This window comes from Tachysurus vachellii, chromosome 16, assembly GCF_030014155.1.
Source record: "Tachysurus vachellii isolate PV-2020 chromosome 16, HZAU_Pvac_v1, whole genome shotgun sequence".
NCBI lineage: Eukaryota > Metazoa > Chordata > Actinopteri > Siluriformes > Bagridae > Tachysurus > Tachysurus vachellii.
The window spans coordinates 17728183-17746615 of NC_083475.1; the positions used below are offsets into that span (position 1 = coordinate 17728183).

General features: G+C 45.6%; 2 protein-coding genes across 6 annotated transcripts in view; one reads left to right on the plus strand and one right to left on the minus strand.

Moving 5' to 3' along the window:
• ipo8 (importin 8) overlaps window positions 1-7907 on the minus strand; it is a 19730-nt gene extending 11823 nt beyond the window's left edge. Inside the window, exons 1-9 of one of the 3 annotated variants that reach the window (XM_060889101.1) lie at window positions 7609-7907; window positions 5375-5456; window positions 4906-5062; window positions 4590-4748; window positions 4250-4406; window positions 3708-3797; window positions 3511-3605; window positions 3323-3407; window positions 1857-1991 (exon numbers count right to left, since the gene is read on the minus strand). In XM_060889101.1, coding sequence (XP_060745084.1) covers window positions 1857-1991; window positions 3323-3407; window positions 3511-3605; window positions 3708-3797; window positions 4250-4406; window positions 4590-4748; window positions 4906-5062; window positions 5375-5456; window positions 7609-7692 — 1044 coding nt within the window. In that variant the 5' untranslated portion in view covers window positions 7693-7907. Of the gene's footprint in view, window positions 1-1856; window positions 1992-3322; window positions 3408-3510; window positions 3606-3707; window positions 3798-4249; window positions 4407-4589; window positions 4749-4905; window positions 5063-5374; window positions 5457-7028; window positions 7119-7608 lie in introns of those variants that run through there. The other 2 variants (XM_060889102.1, XM_060889103.1) reach the window with 2 other exon arrangements.
• Window positions 7120-17415, plus strand: kics2 (KICSTOR subunit 2). 3 transcript variants are annotated; one of them, XM_060889116.1, is made up of 5 exons: window positions 7123-7225; window positions 8308-8355; window positions 8544-8796; window positions 10851-11139; window positions 16086-17415. In XM_060889116.1, exons 3-5 carry the CDS (start codon window positions 8565-8567, stop codon window positions 16903-16905), a joined length of 1341 nt encoding a protein of 446 aa, XP_060745099.1. In that variant the 5' UTR covers window positions 7123-7225; window positions 8308-8355; window positions 8544-8564; the 3' UTR covers window positions 16906-17415. The 3 variants fall into 3 exon arrangements, with proteins under 3 accessions (XP_060745103.1, XP_060745099.1, XP_060745098.1); XM_060889115.1 differs by lacking the exon at window positions 7123-7225 and adding an exon at window positions 8061-8138; XM_060889120.1 differs by lacking the exon at window positions 8308-8355 and having other exon boundaries at window positions 7120-7225.
• Window positions 17416-18433: the final 1018 nt, after the last annotated feature.

Sequence of the window (18433 nt, forward strand, 5' to 3'; positions counted from 1 at the left end):
GACAACTATTATACTTTCATTCACTCATTTTCTACCGCTTATCTGAACTACCTCGGGTCACGGGGAGCCTGTGCCTATCTCAGGCATCATCGGGCATCAAGGCAGGATACACCCTGGACGGAGTGCCAACCCATCGCAGGGCACACACACACACACACACTCTCATTCACTCACACAATCACACACTACAGACAATTTTCCAGAGATGCCAATCAACCTACCATGCATGTCTTTGGACCGGGGGAGGAAACCGGAGTACCCGGAGGAAACCCCCGAGGCACGGGGAGAACATGCAAACTCCACACCCACAAGGCGGAGGTGGGAATCGAACCCCCAACCCTGGAGCTGTGAGGCGCACGTGCTAACCACTAAGCCACCGTGCCCCCCAATTATTATACTTGGTGGTTTATTTATTGAGGAACATGATCCAATGTTATTTATCTGTGAGTGGCAAAAGTATGCCTTATTATTATTATTTTTTCTGAGAACGAATGTTAGTAAAAGTGTATCATGGCATGAACAAAAAAATTGCTACTCAGAATTCCAAATTCACAACCCAGAATTCGGAAATCCAAACTTGGAACACAGAATCAAGAACTGGTAAAATACTGAAGTCGGAATTTACACATCGGATTCAGAATTTAAAACTTGGAATTTCCAGACTCATAGCTCGGTATATAGAACCAGGAACTCAGACTCTAAAACTCGGAATTCCGAACTCAAGACTGTAGAAATTAGCACTCGGAATTCAGAATTCCAAACTCAGAACCCGGGAACTCGTAATTCAGAACTCAGACTCTAGAACGCAAAACTTTATAAATATTATGAAAAACATGGCAAGCCAAAAGACTATTTTAAAAAAGTTTTGTTGATGGATGGAACCAAAAGAAACATGGTGGTGGCAGTATGACGGTTTGGCATCGCTGATGGATTCCTACCGGATGTCCACAAAGTGAATCTCAAGTCAAGTCAAAGTCCTGACCTCAATCCAATAAACCAGGTATCGACTTGTGTGAAAATCTGATGATGTTTTCAGTCGTATTTATGCAGAAACCTAAAGCGTTCCCCTTGGATAAATAATCACAATTCCATTTGGATCAAATATTTAACATGAATTTACATGTGAATTCTTTCTCTGTAGGGGGGGCACGGTGTCTTAGTGGTTAGCACGTTCGCCTCACACCTCCAGGGTTGGGGGTTCGATTCCCGCCTCCACCTTGTGTGTGTGGAGTTTGCATGTTCTCCCCGTGCCTCGGGGGTTTCCTCCGGGTACTCCGGTTTCCTCCCCCGATCCAAAGACATGCATGGTAGGTTGATTGGCATCTCTGGAAAATTGTCCATAGTGTGTGAGTGAATGAGAGTGTGTGTGCCCTGCGATGGGTTGGAACTATCCTGCCTTGATGCCCAACGACGCCTGAGATAGGCACAGGCTCCCCGTGACCCGAGGTAGTTCGGATAAGCTGTAGAAAATGAATGAATGAATGAATTCTTTCTCTGTACTGATTCAAGAAGAGTTCCACATGAGATCTGATACTGACGTCACTAGATGAGCTCCACGGTGTGATCTGAAACTTCTAACCAAGCTAATCTAGAAGAATAGCTTTCTCACTTCCATATCATTACTAAGCAAGAAATTTAGGATTGTTATGGTTCATTTCCACTGAAATGCAAACTAGATTTAAATCTGCATGACAAATGTAGCAGAATTTCTGTTCCCACCTTTCAGTGTGCGCTAACATCACATCCTGAAGCCTTTTATTCCTCTTATGTAAGATTATACAGCAGGTCTCTTTTTTCACGTGTTAAAGAACGGCCCAATGTTCATTCTGAACTCGTCCCTCGTCCCTGAGTCTGACCTGTATGTGTGGCTTCAACTGTTTCCACGTGATGGAGTGAGAGATGCCTCGTGTCAGATAGTTCAGTGCTTGTTGTAACACACGTGGACTCACAAACTGCTTCTGCCTGTGCTGATCAATCACCTTTAACAAAACCTGGAACACACACAACACACGCGCACACACACACACGTGCACACACATGTATAAATTTGTATGTTCACGTGAATATTTGTATTAGTGTAGAGTTTGATTAAATTCTTATTGTTTCTAAAAATATTATAGAAAATTTCAATAGAATGTTATTGAAATAAAAAGAATAGAAAAAAAGCAAAGCAAAGACACCCACAATATCTAACAGAGATCTAATTAATCACAATTTCACTTTTATATTATTATTATATATATATATATATATATTCCAGCCCTATTTTTTTATACACTCACACCGGCTTTGATGCTTTGATTCTAATGTTAATTAGAAGTTCGTTATAAGTGATTTAATCCCCGTTATTTTCGAGTTTCCATATTATATGTCCTAATTGCCATACAGTGCACTACAGACTACGTACTCTAGCGTTTAGTGTATGAAATTTAGATGGGTCGTATTGTGTCATATGGAACACTGATGTTTTGTAATAGGAAGATGTTTCTTAGTCGATGGCGAATGGCGTCAAAGACTTGTTGCTGAAAACAAAGCTGAAAACAGATCAGACAATGTGAGCTAACATGAGCTAAAAGATTTTTAATTTATAAAGGGACTCGTCCACCGGAGTGCCGTCAGCATTCTTGAAATTTTTTCCCTCATCCAGCGTCAGTACCTGGTAGCCCCGCCCCCTCCCACTATGTAAGGGGATAGCCCCGCCCCTCTTTCCCCACGATGTAAGGAGATAGCCCCGCCCCTCTTATGCTATGTAAGGAGATAGCCCCGCCCCTCTTATGTTATGTAAGGAGATAGCCCCGCCCCTCTTATGCTATGTAAGGAGATAGCCCCGCCCCTCTTATGTTATGTAAGGAGATAGCCCCGCCCCTCTTATGCTATGTAAGGAGATAGCCCCGCCCCTCTTCCAGTGTGTAATGAGTTAGCCCCGCCCATCTTATGTTGTGTAATGACATAGCCCCGCCCCTCTTTCGCTATGTAAGGAGATAGCCCCGCCCCTCTTATGCTATGTAAGGAGATAGCCCCGCCCCTCTTATGCTATGTAAGGAGATAGCCCCGCCCCTCTTATGCTATGTAAGGAGATAGTCCCGCCCCTCTTATGCTATGTAAGGAGATAGCCCCGCCCCTCTTATGCTATGTAAGGAGCATTTTGGCATGCACCAGATTTGTGAGACCAAAGACCAAAGATAAATGAAAGTTAACGTAATGGCATGTTACGGCATCATGTGTTATGACTGTTGCTGGACTGTTGCCCATTCCGAGTGGGTTTATCCAGGTTTGCATGGTCAGTGTCTGTTTTAAAAGAAATGACAGATACAATATTTACCTGTTGAATCCCAGCTGAATATGTCTCTATAAAAAAATCTGCAAACTCGTAGTATTCCTTCGTCACGTTGCCCGGACTCCCGTATCTATGAACGGCACAAACAGAAAAAAACAAAAACAAAACAAAACTGCAGACAGGATTTGAGACGTTATGGATGAGAATATGGTGCATTTAGGTTGTGAGGTCACCTCTCAAACAGCCTGGTGATAATATGCAGAGCCCATTTCTTACACTTCCACCACACTAACTCGGGCCGGTCGTCCTCGTCCACCTCCAGAGTCTCCTACGTATCAGAGGCAGAACTGCAGTGAGGCTCTTCAGAGGCTCTTTACCTCACTGTCCAATGAAAAAGATCCTTTTAGCATGCAATACACACAGAACTTACAGGAGGGACGTCCCGGTCCACAACTGCTCTCAGGATCTCCATCCACTGGGTCATGACTGTGTTACTGAGCAGCTCGAGAGGCAAGGAATACTACACACACACACACACACACACACACACACACACACACACAACATAATCAGCAATTATATTATTATATCACAGTGATTTGCCACAATCACAAATTAAATTTGTTAAAGAAATTCACATTGTACTTTTTTATCCATTTAAAGTGAATCTGTGAAACAAATTAGCTCCTGTATCACTTATATCATAACCCCAGCCTCTCTTTTGCTCTCCGCTGAAGTTAAAATGCCCTTCCCAAAAAAATCAGCTTGTCAAGTTACAGAGAAAATGCAAAGCTACATACAAAATGAAAAGAGCTGACACTGGAGACTCCTTCCATAAATGACAAATACACATCTCCTTACAGAAAATGTCCCTCTCTCTTTAATGACGTTTTCTTAAATCTGCGTATGTGGAGGTTTCGAGAATTCCCCAGCGCTGTGGCATGGGGTAAAGATTAAACTGCTCATGCTAACCTGCACGAGTGCGTGGAATATCTTGAGGATCTGCTTCTGGATGAGGACGGAGAACACGGTGGCGTCAGGCAGCAGCTGAGCGATGAGCTGCTGGATCCGGGGCAGGAAGAGCTGCATAGCAGCCAGCAGGGGCTGCCTCTCCTCCGTCTTCCTAAACCTGTGAACAGCAACTACGTCACACTACTACAACCACAGCACTCTGATACTGTGATCTACCCACACAGAGCTGCTCTTATTACATCTGAATTAATTAAACACAATCCTGTAGTTCACCAAGCTTGGCTGGTCGACAGAACATTCGACTCGGTGTAAAGGGAAAATAAACGACGTGATCACTCACTCGTAGCTTTTGACGAGTTGATAGAGTGCGAGCAGACTCCCGTACCAGCTCCCGCTGTTCTGAGACTGCAGATACAAGTTGATCTTATCGACTATGCCGGTCCAGCGGCCGGGAAAATCGTGCTTTATAATGGTACGCAGGCAGACTGTGAGCTGAGCTCTGTCCATCAAAACACACAGACACACACAAAAAAAATGGAATCAAAGCCCATTTGTCACCAGTGTAAAAGCACAAGAACACACCTGAAATCAAAGGTCTAAGAGTTTGAATTAATACATTAGTACAGAGGCAGTGTGTGGACGAGTGAGTAACGGACCGGATGGACTCCGGACACCGGATGATGGACTCCACCATGTTCTCTCGAATCTGCCCGCGATCATTCTCATGGATGTTGAAGGGGAACACGACCTCGCCCAGAGACGGCTCACGGTCCTGCCAATACTGACTCACCATGTTCTTCAGGTAGATGGCAGCTGTGACACACAAAAAGGTCAGCTTGAATGCTTCTACTATTAACAATCATCATAACTGATTGTTATGATGTCCTTTCTTACTATTAATAATACCAATAATTAAACATATTGCATGTATTAGTATAACATAGAAAATGTTAGTATCATGATCATCATCATCATCATCATAATAATAATAATAATAATAATAATGTACAGTTAGTTATAAGGGTTTGATTTTTAATATGTATTTGGTTACAAAATCATTTGCTCCATCGCACTGAAACGAGCCAAACTTCCCACTACAGCTGTGATCTGTGTCCGTGTCCTCACCTGCCTGCCGGACAGGAAACTCCACCTGCTCAGACACAATGATCTGCAGCAGAGTCGGTGCAAAGTTGATGATCTTGTAGGACTGAGAGAAAAAAAAAATACAGCACAGACATGAGATCAACTGACTGAAAATACTCTTCTACATCAATGCAATGGCATCATTTTCTCTTTAACCAGTAGGACAAATCTAAACAGATCTCAGATGTAATCTCTTAGAAACTATAATATAATAATTTAAGGGGGTGGAGGTGGAATGACACTAATGTTTCTAACATCACTTCATTCTGCACTCTGTAAAGGGCTCTATTTTACTTTTCCCATAGAAAGACTAGATTCATGTATCAACAGCATTCTTTAAGTCATCAGTCACAATTTCAAGTTCATCTCAGATCACTTTAAGAGAGAGTGAGTGAGTGAGTGAAGTGACATACGGCTAAGTATGGTGAGCCATACTCAGAATTCGTTCATTTAACCCATCCAAAGTGCACACACACAGCAGTGCACACACACAGCAGTGCACACACACAGCAGTGCACACACACAGCAGTGCACACACACAGCAGTGAACACACACAGCAGTGAACACACACAGCAGTGAACACACACAGCAGTGAACACACACAGCAGTGAACACACACAGCAGTGAACACACACACGCAGTGAACACACACACGCAGTGAACACACACACGCAGTGAACACACACACACCGTGAACACACACACACCGTGAACACACACACACCGTGAACACACACACACCGTGAACACACACACACCGTGAACACACACACACCGTGAACACACACACACCGTGAACACACACACACCGTGAACACACACACACCGTGAACACACACACACCGTGAACACACACCCGGAGCAGTGGGCAGCCATTTATGCTGTGGTGCCCGGTGCTCAAGGTGCCTTGCTCAAGGGCACCTCAGTCATGGTATTGCCGGCCCGAGACTCAAACCCACAACCTTAGTGTTAGGAGTCAAACTCTCTAACCATTAGGCCATGACTTCCCCTCAAAACCAACACAAGACAGGAGATGTCCTGAAGAAAAGCGCTCAGAAATCAGAGACATCACAACTGCCCTGAGACATTGATTTGTCGACGAGTTCTTTTTATACGTCATATATTTTTTCTTATTTATCATTGTATACTTGGGAAATGCCTTGTTATGTTATGATAAATGATTGGTGCGGCCAAAGCGGTTAAGGCTCTGAGATGTTGATCAGAAGGTCAGGGTTCAAGCCTCAGCACTGCCAAGCTGTTCCTGCTGGGCCCTTGAGCAAGGCCCTTAACCCTCTCTGCTCCATGGGCTCCGTATCACAGCTCACCCTGCACACTGACCCCAACCTCCTCAGCTGCAATATGTAAAGAAATGAATTCCACTGTGCTAAAATGCAGATGTGACGCTAATAAAGGCAAGAAAAAGAGCAACATCTCTTTCCTTTCCTCACAGGATATTTACTTCAGACAGGATCTATTTTACACATCTTCTGTTCTAGTGATCACATTACTCCACCTTTACATGTTAAAGAATAGGGCTAAAGATACAGCTACTGAACTGATACATCACACTTAATCCTGTTCATCTTTACTCTTCTTAACAAAAGTACTGTAAAGGTTTCATGTTTATAATGTCACCCTCTGGTGTCAGTCAGAAGACTTCCTTTGGACTGTTTCCTCTCCCTGAGTTCTTCCTCACTGCTGCTCCACATCCGGGTTTTCTGTAAAAACCGCTTCATAACAATGCAACTATTGTTCAAATTGTTTACTGTGCAGATTTAATTCAATTGGATCCAAGGCCTTCAGCCAAACCTCCTGGCTTTCTAACACACAAGGTAAGACAAAGTGTCACAGCGTTTTGTGCTCTAAATCGTCTCGTATTAGACAAAAGATGTTACAGGGAGTTTGTATTTCTTCTGTTTATTTCTCGATTCTGTCACTTGACAGAGAAATAATGCTAATGCTAGTGCGCTAACTGGTTAAAGTCTGATTAAACAGGGCTTAGATACAATGACTAACTACACAAACATGAAGCACTGATGCACAAAATACAAGCTGAAACTTTTCTTCTCACTCCTTCGTCCCCCAGACCTCCGGATACGTGTTAGTTTAGTCATCAGAACGAACAGGATTCTTTGTTTACATCAGTTACAAAACAAAAACATGCTACTCGTCATAACTGACACCGAATAAAAAGTTCTTTATAAAGCACACACACCTGGTTGAGCTCATTTTCAGCCGCTATTCTAAGGTTAGGGTCTATAGTTCCCTTTAATGCCTGTATAATCCGATTGGGATCCATCGAGACCAGAACTGCACAATAACCGCAACTTTTTTTTTCTTAGCTAGCTAATTTAACTAGCCGAACACATACACTGTAATAGTCGTAATTCAAAATCACCCTATTAGACTTTAAAGTGCACTACATATAATGTAAAAGACATTATTTAATTCGCCATGTAGTACACAGATAAAGGGAACAATACGCAGTTTGGCAGCCAGTCCCTCTTTTACCGGTAAGCTTTGAGCCGTTGTCGCAAAACAACGTGAATGCGGAACGATTTACGGCAGCCAATTAGTGCCATGGAAACATGGCGGCATACATGTTTATATATATATATATATATGTGTGTGTGTGTGTGTGCGAGAATATTAATTTCAATAATATTCAGTTTAATCGTAAAAATGATGGTTGGTGGAAGTGTTTTCGCCCTGGCTGTTTTGGAGAACGATGCTGCTTGTAGAAAAGTATTCATTGGGATTTTACACTTTCATTCAAACTAAGCAAACATCTATTGTTTGTTTGCACGAAAACTGTTTGTTTTATATTATAATAAATTGTTTGTTCATGCTGAATGACTGGTGAGGCAAAGGTGAGGCGAAGTAACAGGCGTTTTTATGCTTTCTGTCCCTCCAGACTTGCCGTAGTGTTGTGACTGAAACCTGTCATGGCGGTGTTCTAGTGGTTGTATTATTATTTATTATGATTATTTTCTGTCTCTATGTTTCTGTCTCATATTGAAACGATTGCTTTAAGCTTTCACGTGTTGACACGTTTATGTTATAAACGTGTGTTTCACGTGACGTGTAGTGTAGGTTAAAGTAGCTAAACCTGTTAGCTTAAGCGGCTAATCTAGAAGGATTTCTATGCAGTTCGATCCTGAATCTTCAGCCATGATGGAGGACGAGTTGCGGCCGGTTCCCAGAGAGAGAGCCGTGCTGGAGAGCTTCTTCACACAGCTCGGGATGTTCTGGTTTGATCGAGCTAAAGACTACGTGGAGAAAGAGAGAGAGCAGATCAGCAGGAGCTCCGCCGTCATTTGGAGCTCTCTGCTTGCGGCTCTGGGGCACCTGGCGGCCGCAGAGAAAGTCTACCACAACATGACCTTCCTCGGGCAGAAGCTAGGTAACAACCTGGGACATGTTTAAAGAGCTTTCACACGTACAGACACGTGATTTCTGCAACACTCTGTACTGTAAAGTCCATAGTAGGAGTTCAAATCCAATCCAGATGTATTTTATTTGTCACATACACATACGTACAGAGTACGACATGCAGTGACATGCAGTGACATGCTTTTTACATCTGTTCGGTGTTCAAACATAAAAGAAAAAAGGAATGCAATTAGGGATAGAAAATAAAACCAAAAGGAGGTAGATAAATAAAGTATAAACTATATAAAATATGAAAATGTGAAAAAATAATGTATATACATGAATGCATATGGTTTTAATGATTGTCCTTAAAGTGTCCATGTGCAGTATGGTGTGTTAGTGACACTGTGCTGTGCAAGTCCCGAGTTACGGTGGCAGTCCCGAGTTACGGTGGCAGTCCCGGGTTACGGTGGCAGTCCCGGGTTACGGTGGCAGTCCCGAGTCATCGTGGCAGTCCCGAGTCACGGTGGCAGTCCCGAGTCACGGTGGCAGTCCCGAGTCACGGTGGCAGTCCCGAGTCACGGTGGCAGTCCCGAGTCACCGTGGCAGTCCCGAGTCATCGTGGCAGTCCCGAGTCATCGTGGCAAAAAGAAGCTTCTCCTCATTCTCTCTTTGTTTTCTTTCAAGGAGCGGAAGCTTTTCCCTGAACGCAACAAAGAAGAGCGTCCATTGTTGGGATTGCTGCTATATATGCAATATAAAACTTGCTATCTTGCCCCTGAAACAAAACATTCAGGATGTCCGAATCTGAATTTTCAGCATTATCAGACACACTGGTTATTACCAAACTTTTCAGTTTTTAATAAACATACATGACAAATCAACACTCAGTGCCTTTAGCATTCAAGATACACTTTTTAACAGCAAAGTGCAAAAGAGGCAAAAATAATCATTTGTCAGCATTTTTTTCTGAACACAACACAAGAGGCAGGTTAAAAGTAACTCAACGCTCCGTAACTATCTCTGCATCACAGAATGGCTGCTTGTTTTTTTTGCCTAGTACACAGACCACTCAGAAAGAGGCTTGTATAGCTCTCTCTTGCTGTGACTATGTCTGTGTTTTGTTTCATGGTGGCGTTTGACATTTCCACTCTTCGCAACTCCAACTGTCTCGTTACAAATCAAACAACAGCTTCGTGCTGGATTTATCAAAGTAGGAAATTCACAAACACATTATGGATGTGTTGAAAGAGGACATGAAGTTAATCGGTGTGAGAGAAGAGGATACCGAGGATAGAGTTAGGTGGAAACCTGTTGGCGACCCCTAACAGGAAAAGCCGATAGTAGAAGAAAAATGTCTACAGTCCGGACTTTGAGACGTGCTGATATAGATCATATGAGAAGAAGAAGAAGCAGTGCAGAAGTATGTGCTCTCTACCTCCGATCACGTGCGCTCTTCTGTCTCCCCTACCATTTGCTGCAGCGAGTTGTTCCATATTTGCATAAAGTTTAGTTTTTCTCAACATTGTCACGTGACTGGACACACTCATGTCGAGTCGCCAACATTCTCAGGAAGTCACGAAGTCTCTGTTGCTTTGTGTGTGAACGTAGCATAACAGTAATAAGCTAAATATCCATTGTTGAAGTTTGTTGCATTGATTACATTACTTTAGATTCCTCACCTGAGCCCTGGAATCCCCACTACCACACACACACAGACACACACACACACACACTGCCTACTTAACAGCAGTTCTCCAGGTTCTGTTTTGGGAACGTTTATGTTTGTTTTGTTCATGTGGCTGATGCTTTTATCCATAACATGTTACAGTTGCTATTGGTTGCGCTCAATTTAACTGCGATGCTAGTGTAGAAAACCCATCTCTGATCAGTAGCCCACAGCCTTAACCTCATCAGGCTTCATAGTACTCAATATTCTCACTGTTTAGTACAGCAGATGGTGCCAGAGAGCCATCGAGCAAATCCGGTCTCTTAGCCAGTAAATTCCTCGTGCAGATTTGACCAGGCTGGTGATGGTTAGTCACATAACAACATGGAGTATGCTGTTGTGTTCGTGTTTCTCAGGTGGTCAGTCCTTCTTCAGCAGGAAGGATTCCATCAGGACCATTTACACATCCCTGCAGAACGAGCTGAAGAAGGTGGTCTCCATGGGCCGCCCGGCTCTGAGCGGCTCCACGCCGTACCTGGAGGAGCTGCTGTCACATTTATCTGAGCAGCTGTGCCACTTCACGCAGGCTCGCATGGAGCTCGCAGACCTCTACGAGAAGATGCACTGCCTCGGGAGCCAGAAAACGGTCAACTCCGAGGAGCTGGTGAGCACGCTGGAGAGCATCCTGCACAAATACAGCTCCAGGTGAGTGTAGAGGTGCAGACGCCTGACGAAGCATGGCACAATATCTGTGGGAACTTGCATGCTCTCTTCTGTTTGTCTCACACACACACACACACACACACACACACACACGTATCCACAAAGAACTGCTTCTTATTCAATACTCATTGGTTTCTAACAATAAATAAAATGTAACACAAATCAAAACCGCTGAAAAACTTTAACCGTTACACACAGACAGGATCACATGAAACTTTAATAAATAAATAAATAAATAAATACATAATGAAGAGAGGAATCAAATCAAATGATTGATTGATTAATAAATAAGTAAAACATTTTTAATTGCTGTCTACATATCAGCTTTAATTTACATTTCATCTTATTTAACGTCTCGTCTTGTGTAGTCCGTCAGTCTGATGTTGTACTGATGACTACTGGAACTTCACCTCCTGTTCATAGAACTGAAAATCTCAGTATTATTTTTGAATAATTTAATTAAAATTGATATTAATATTTGACTCTGTGCCAATCCACTACCCCAATCTCAGCTGAACCGTTTCTAATTCAGTTATTTACCTCAGGTTCTTCCAGGGTGAAAGTAAGAGAATCTTTTGCTTGCTGAATGATTGTTTTATTTGTTTACAGCTTTTATTTCTTTACCTCTTTTGGTTGTATGTTAAGGTTTGTCTTGCTTCTGAATGCTTCTTACTGCTTCTGAATGCTTCTGACTGCTTCTGACTGCTTCTGACTGCTCATGACTGCTCATGACTGCTTCTGACTGCTTCTGAATGCTTCTGACTGCTTCTGACTGCTTCTGACTGCTTCTGACTGCTCATGACTGCTTCTGACTGCTTCTGACTGCTCATGACTGCTTCTGACTGCTTCTGACTGCTCATGACTGCTTCTGACTGCTTCTGACTGCTCATGACTGCTTCTGACTGCTTCTGACTGCTCATGACTGCTTCTGACTGCTTCTGAATGCTTCTGACTGCTCATGACTGCTTCTGACTGCTCATGACTGCTTCTGACTGCTTCTGACTGCTTCTGACTGCTCATGACTGCTTCTGACTGCTTCTGACTGCTCATGACTGCTTCTGACTGCTTCTGACTGCTTCTGACTGCTCATGACTGCTCCTGACTGCTTCTGACTGCTCATGACTGCTTCTGAATGCTTCTGAATGCTTCTGACTGCTTCTGACTGCTTCTGACTGCTTCTGACTGCTTCTGAATGCTTCTGACTGCTTCTGAATGCTTCTGAATGCTTCTGACTGCTTCTGAATGCTTCTGACTGCTTCTGACTGCTCATGACTGCTCATGACTGCTTCTGACTGCTCATGACTGCTTCTGACTGCTTCTGACTGCTTCTGAATGCTTCTGACTGCTTCTGAATGCTTCTGACTGCTTCTGACTGCTCATGAATGCTTCTGACTGCTTCTGACTGCTCATGAATGCTTCTGAATGCTTCTGACTGCTTCTGACTGCTCATGAATGCTTCTGAATGCTTCTGACTGCTCATGACTGCTTCTGACTGCTTCTGACTGCTTCTGAATGCTTCTGACTGCTTCTGACTGCTCATGACTGCTTCTGACTGCTTCTGACTGCTTCTGACTGCTTCTGACTGCTTCTGACTGCTTCTGAATGCTTCTGAATGCTTCTTGCTTCTGCTTTTTTAGAAAGCTGGCTTCATTCTTTCATTAGATAGCTGCTTCATATGAAACACACACTTAAACATTAGCAGCACAGACAGAAATCTGTATATTAAATATTTGTCACTATTCTTATGGAACGTTTCTGAGGTTTAAGCAGTTCCTCCTCTTGGGGATTGTTTCTTTTAGTTTTCTGTTTTAAGTGAATCTAAAAATGAAGATGCTTTTAGCTGCAAATCTAAAGACTGATCTCTCGCTCGCTCTCTCTCTCTCTCTCTCTCTCTCTCTCTCTCTCTCTCTCGCTCTCTCTCTCTCGCTCTCTCGCTCTGTCTCTCTTGCTTTCTCTCTCACACTCTCTGTCTGCCGCTCAGTCTCTCTCCTCCTCTCTCGCTCTCTCTCTCACTGTCTCTCTTGCTTTCTCTCTCACACTCTCTCTGTCTGTCGCTCAGTCTCTCTCCTTCTCTCTCGCTCTCTCTTTCTCACTCTCTCTCCCACTGTCTCTCTTGCTTTCTCTCTCACACTCTCTGTCTGTCTCTGTCTGTCGCTCTGTCTCTGTCTGTATCTCTCTCTCTCTCTCTCTCTCGCTCTCTTGCTCTCGCTCTCTCTGTCTGTCTCTCCTGAGAATGATCTGTAAATCTATAGAACTTAATTATCCGAGGCTTTATGTACTGTGTGTGTGTGTGTGTCAGATGACAAGATCACTGCTCAAGGTGAAGTCTGCCCTCTGTTCAACAGAGAGGGGGGAGGGGGGGATAAAGGGAGAGATGGATGAGTGATGGAGAGTTGGAGAGGAACACTTCCAGGTTGAGAGTCACAGACACAGAGTGAGAGATTAAAACAGTTAAACATTACCTGCTTGTGAATAATCACTAGAGAGAGAAAGTGAGAGAGAAAGTGAGAGAGAAAGTGAGCGAGCGAGCGAGGGAGTGAGCGAGGGAGTGAGCGAGCGAGGGAGGGAGTGAGCGAGGGAGGGAGTGAGCGAGGGAGGGAGGGAGTGAGCGAGGGAGGGAGGGAGTGAGCGAGCGAGGGAGGGAGCGAGCGAGGGAGGGAGTGAGCGAGGGAGGGAGGGAGTGAGCGAGGGAGGGAGGGAGTGAGCGAGGGAGGGAGGGAGTGAGCGAGCGAGGGAGGGAGGGCGTGAGCGAGGGAGGGAGGGAGGGAGTGAGCGAGGGAGGGAGTGAGCGAGCGAGGGAGGGAGGGAGGGAGTGAGCGAGGGAGGGAGGGAGCGAGGGAGCGTGGGAGTGAGGGAGGGAGCGAGGGAGTGAGAGAGGGAGAGAGCGAGGGAGGGAGGGAGGGAGCGAGGGAGGGAGGGAGGGAGTGAGCGAGGGAGGGAGTGAGCGAGCGAGGGAGGGAGGGAGGGAGTGAGCGAGGGAGGGAGTGAGCGAGGGAGGGAGTGAGCGAGGGAGGGAGGGAGGGAGGGAGGGAGGGAGTGAGCGAGGGAGGGAGGGAGTGAGCGAGCTTGAGCGAGCGAGCTTGAGTGAGTGAGATAGATAGTGAGAGCGTGAGAGAGTGAGAGAGTGAGAGAGAGAGAGACATACAAAAGAAAGGGAGAAAATGAGAGCGATGGAGTGGAACAGTTCCAGTATGTGAGCATGTGAGTATGTGAGCAATTGTGTGTGTGTGAGAGAGAGAGAGAGAGAGAGAGAATGAGAGAGATTAGAGAGAGCGAGAGGGAGAAGGGAGAGCGACAGAGACCTTGTTATCTGATGGTATCAGTTAATCAGACAGCGAGTGCTCTCGGACAGGCTCCACGCTCTCTCGGACAGGCTCCACGCTCTCTCGGACAGGCTCCACGCTCTCTCGGACAGGCTCCACGCTCTCTCGGACAGGCTCCACGCTCTCTCGGACAGGCTCCACGCTCTCTCGGACAGGCTCCACGCTCTCTCGGACAGGCTCCACGCTCTCTCGGACAGGCTCCACGCTCTCTCGGACAGGCTCCACGCTCTCAGGCAACTGCTTTAGATGAGCATGACCTTGAAGGATGGAGCGAGCAGATCATCTTACTGACCTGCACATGTTCTGTATACAACTAAAATCTAATCTAACTCTGTTCTCCACTTTATTAACCACAAATGCCTTCATACACACACACACACACACACACACACACACCAAATATCAATTTCATCAAAAATGATTAAGCAACAGTTCTCATCTCATCTCTCATTTTCTACCGCTTATCCGAACTACCTCGGGTCACGGGGAGCCTGTGCCTATCTCAGGCGTCATCGGGCATCAAGGCAGGATACACCCTGGACGGAGTGCCAACCCATCACAGGGCACACACACACACACTCTCATTCACTCACACAATCACACACTACAGACAATTTTCCAGAGATGCCAATCAACCTACCATGCATGTCTTTGGACCGGGGGAGGAAACCAGAGTACCCAGAGGAAACCCCCGAGGCACGGGGAGAACATGCAAACTCCACACACACAAGGTGGAGGTGGGAATCGAACCCCGACCCTGGAGGTGTGAGGAGAACGTGCTAACCACTAAGACACCGTGCCCCCCTAAGCAACAGTTGAGATGTTTTTGTTCATTTGTTCTTGCTCCTATTATTTCCCTAATACTTAGAATGAATATTATTTCCCTAAAAGTCCTCGGTGTCTCAGCATGTTTGATACGAGGGACCCGATCGAGACGCAGCTTATATTTTAAATCGCTTAGAGTCAGACTCTTTGTAGAGTCAGAGAGCAGTGAGCAAGAATGACTTCCTCTAACTTTGTGTTTTACTGCTGTTCTGCCAGTAAGTCACAGAGGTGGTGTTTGCTATCGTCTGTGATCTTAATCATTTTTAATGGTGTGTGTGCTTCATTCTGGCTGATTTTGTTACCCAGTCAGACTCAGATTAAAGACTGAAACCCTTCTCTTCTTTCTGTTCTTGTTTTATTTTAGTTTTTCTCACTTTCCTCTTCACTCTGTCTCTGTTTCGCTGCCTGCTAAGTCGTGTAATTAATGTTCAGTCGGGGGTGAAGAATTCGCACGCTGGCTCTGAATACAGAGGTGATGTAATGAGCTAAAAGCAGCCGTGCCATATTCATGACTCCGGTCTCCAGCACTAATGAGACTGGAGAAGCATACTGGCATAATGTCTTCCACACACACACACACACACACACACACACACACACACACACTCTCTCTCAGAGACACAGTAACATGGACACGTTGTGTTGGGGATCTCGGCTGGTGCTGTGTTGATTTTCATGGTGTTTCGTGTTTGTTCATTAGACGCATTAACAAACAAGCAGCGCTTTCTATCTATCCATTTTGCTCAGCCTGTGTCGGCCATTTTGTTTCTCTTGTTGCAGATTCCACCATCCCATCCTGAGTCGTCTGGAGAGCGGTTTCCAGGTGGAGGTGGACGTTTTGGCGCAGCTGCTTCACTGCCAGGCTCAGATCTCAGAATGGCATTTCCTGCCTTCGCTGCTCAACCTGCACGGTGCTCATGCCAAACTGCAGACGTGGGCTCACGTGTTCGAGCGCCAGCGCGAGACCCGCAAGCACCTGTTCGGCGGCCAATCCCAGAAGGCAGTGCAGCCTCCGCACTTGTATTCCTGGTTGCAGCGCCTGCAAGCGGCGCTTTTGGCCAAGTTCAGCTTTTATTTCCATGAAGCTCTGAGTCGTCAGGCCCCGCCCTCGGAGATGAAGGCGCTGACGGCTCGCACTTCGCCCGATTACTTCGGGAAGATCTCAGCCTTTGTGCGCAAGCATGACGCCACCAATGTTTCTTTGGTGTTTGACAACCGTGGCATGGAGAGCTTCCAGGGTCACGGCTACCACCACCCTCACTCGTACCGAGAGGCTCCCAAAGGCGTGGACCAGTTCCCTGCTGTGGTGTCCGTTCCGGGCGGCGAGCGGCCCTTAAACCACTGGCCCAACGTCATCATGATCATGAGCGACCGTGCCAATGAGCTTAACACACTCGACAAGGTTACGTACTTTTATGATGACAAAGTCCAGAGCACGTACTTCATGACCAGACCCGAACCTCACTTCACGCTCGTGGTGATTTTCGATGGCAAGAAGGCGGAGAAGGACTCGCACATAGTGGGCTTTCTGCATGAGATTTCTGGCTCTCTGAGGAACTCCAAACCCTTCAGCACACTCAAGCCAGGCTCCAAAGGCTGATCCTAAACACGTGACCTGCGTCACATCCAGCGCTCACTCACGTTCCAGATATAAACCTTGGCTTTAAGTTCAGTTAGAACCTCAGTTTGAGTCGTCATGCTGCTGAAACTTTTAATATATAACCTTTTATTTCAATCTTGAGGAAACACCAGAGGTCCAGTAACCAGTTGTGACCAATCAGACCAGAAATGTTTTTTTAAACTTTTTTTTTTTTTTTAGTAATTATTTCACTTTGCTGCTATGAAACCAGTTGCATTTCTTCTTTTAATAATCAATGCGTAACATTTTAACAGCTGATTGTTTGATTTTATAATTTCTTTTGTACTGTAATTATTTAGCAAAATAAAGTTTTGATCATTTAACAGTTTGTAACAATGGATGTAATTGAACAGATTTGTAGTAGGAGATACTTATTTACTTATAACAGTAAAGTGACATCTTCACTGTGTGAACTGGAATGACTGTGCGTGTGTTTAAAAAAAATAAAAATAAAATACAAGTTTGTCAGAATACTTTGGGACTTTTTGCAGGTGAAGTTCTCATCACATTCCTGTAGTTTCACAATAAAAAATTTACTTTAAAGGTAAACTCTAGTCTTTAGAGACTTGGGGTTGGAGGATTGGATTGGGGTAGGAGGGTAGGGGTTGGAGGATTGGATTGGGGTAGGGGTTGGAGGATTGGATTGGGGTAGGAGGGTAGGGGTTGGAGGATTGGATTGGGGTAGGAGGGTAGGGGTTGGAGGATTGGATTGGGGTAGGAGGGTAGGGGTTGGAGGATTGGTTTGGGGTAGGAGGCTAGGGGTTGGAGGATTGGATTGGGGTAGGAGGGTAGGGGTTGGAGGATTGGTTTGGGGTAGGAGGCTAGGGGTTGGAGGATTGGATTGGGGTAGGAGGGTAGGGGTTGGAGGATTGGATTGGGGTAGGAGGGTAGGGGTTGGAGGATTGGTTTGGGGTAGGAGGCTAGGGGTTGGAGGATTGGATTGGGGTAGGAGGGTAGGGGTTGGAGGATTGGTTTGGGGTAGGAGGCTAGGGGTTGGAGGATTGGATTGGGGTAGGAGGCTAGGGGTTGGAGGATTGGATTGGGGTAGGAGGGTAGGGGTTGGAGGATTGGTTTGGGGTAGGAGGGTAGGGGTTGGAGGATTGGTTTGGGGTAGGAGGGTAGGGGTTGGAGGATTGGATTGGGGTAGGAGGGTAGGGGTTGGAGGATTGGTTTGGGGTAGGAGGCTAGGGGTTGGAGGATTGGATTGGGGTAGGAGGGTAGGGGTTGGAGGATTGGTTTGGGGTAGGAGGCTAGGGGTTGGAGGATTGGATTGGGGTAGGAGGCTAGGGGTTGGAGGATTGGATTGGGGTAGGAGGCTAGGGGTTGGAGGATTGGATTGGGGTAGGAGGGTAGGGGTTGGAGGATTGGTTTGGGGTAGGAGGCTAGGGGTTGGAGGATTGGATTGGGGTAGGAGGCTAGGGGTTGGAGGATTGGATTGGGGTAGGAGGCTAGGGGTTGGAGGATTGGATTGGGGTAGGAGGGTAGGGGT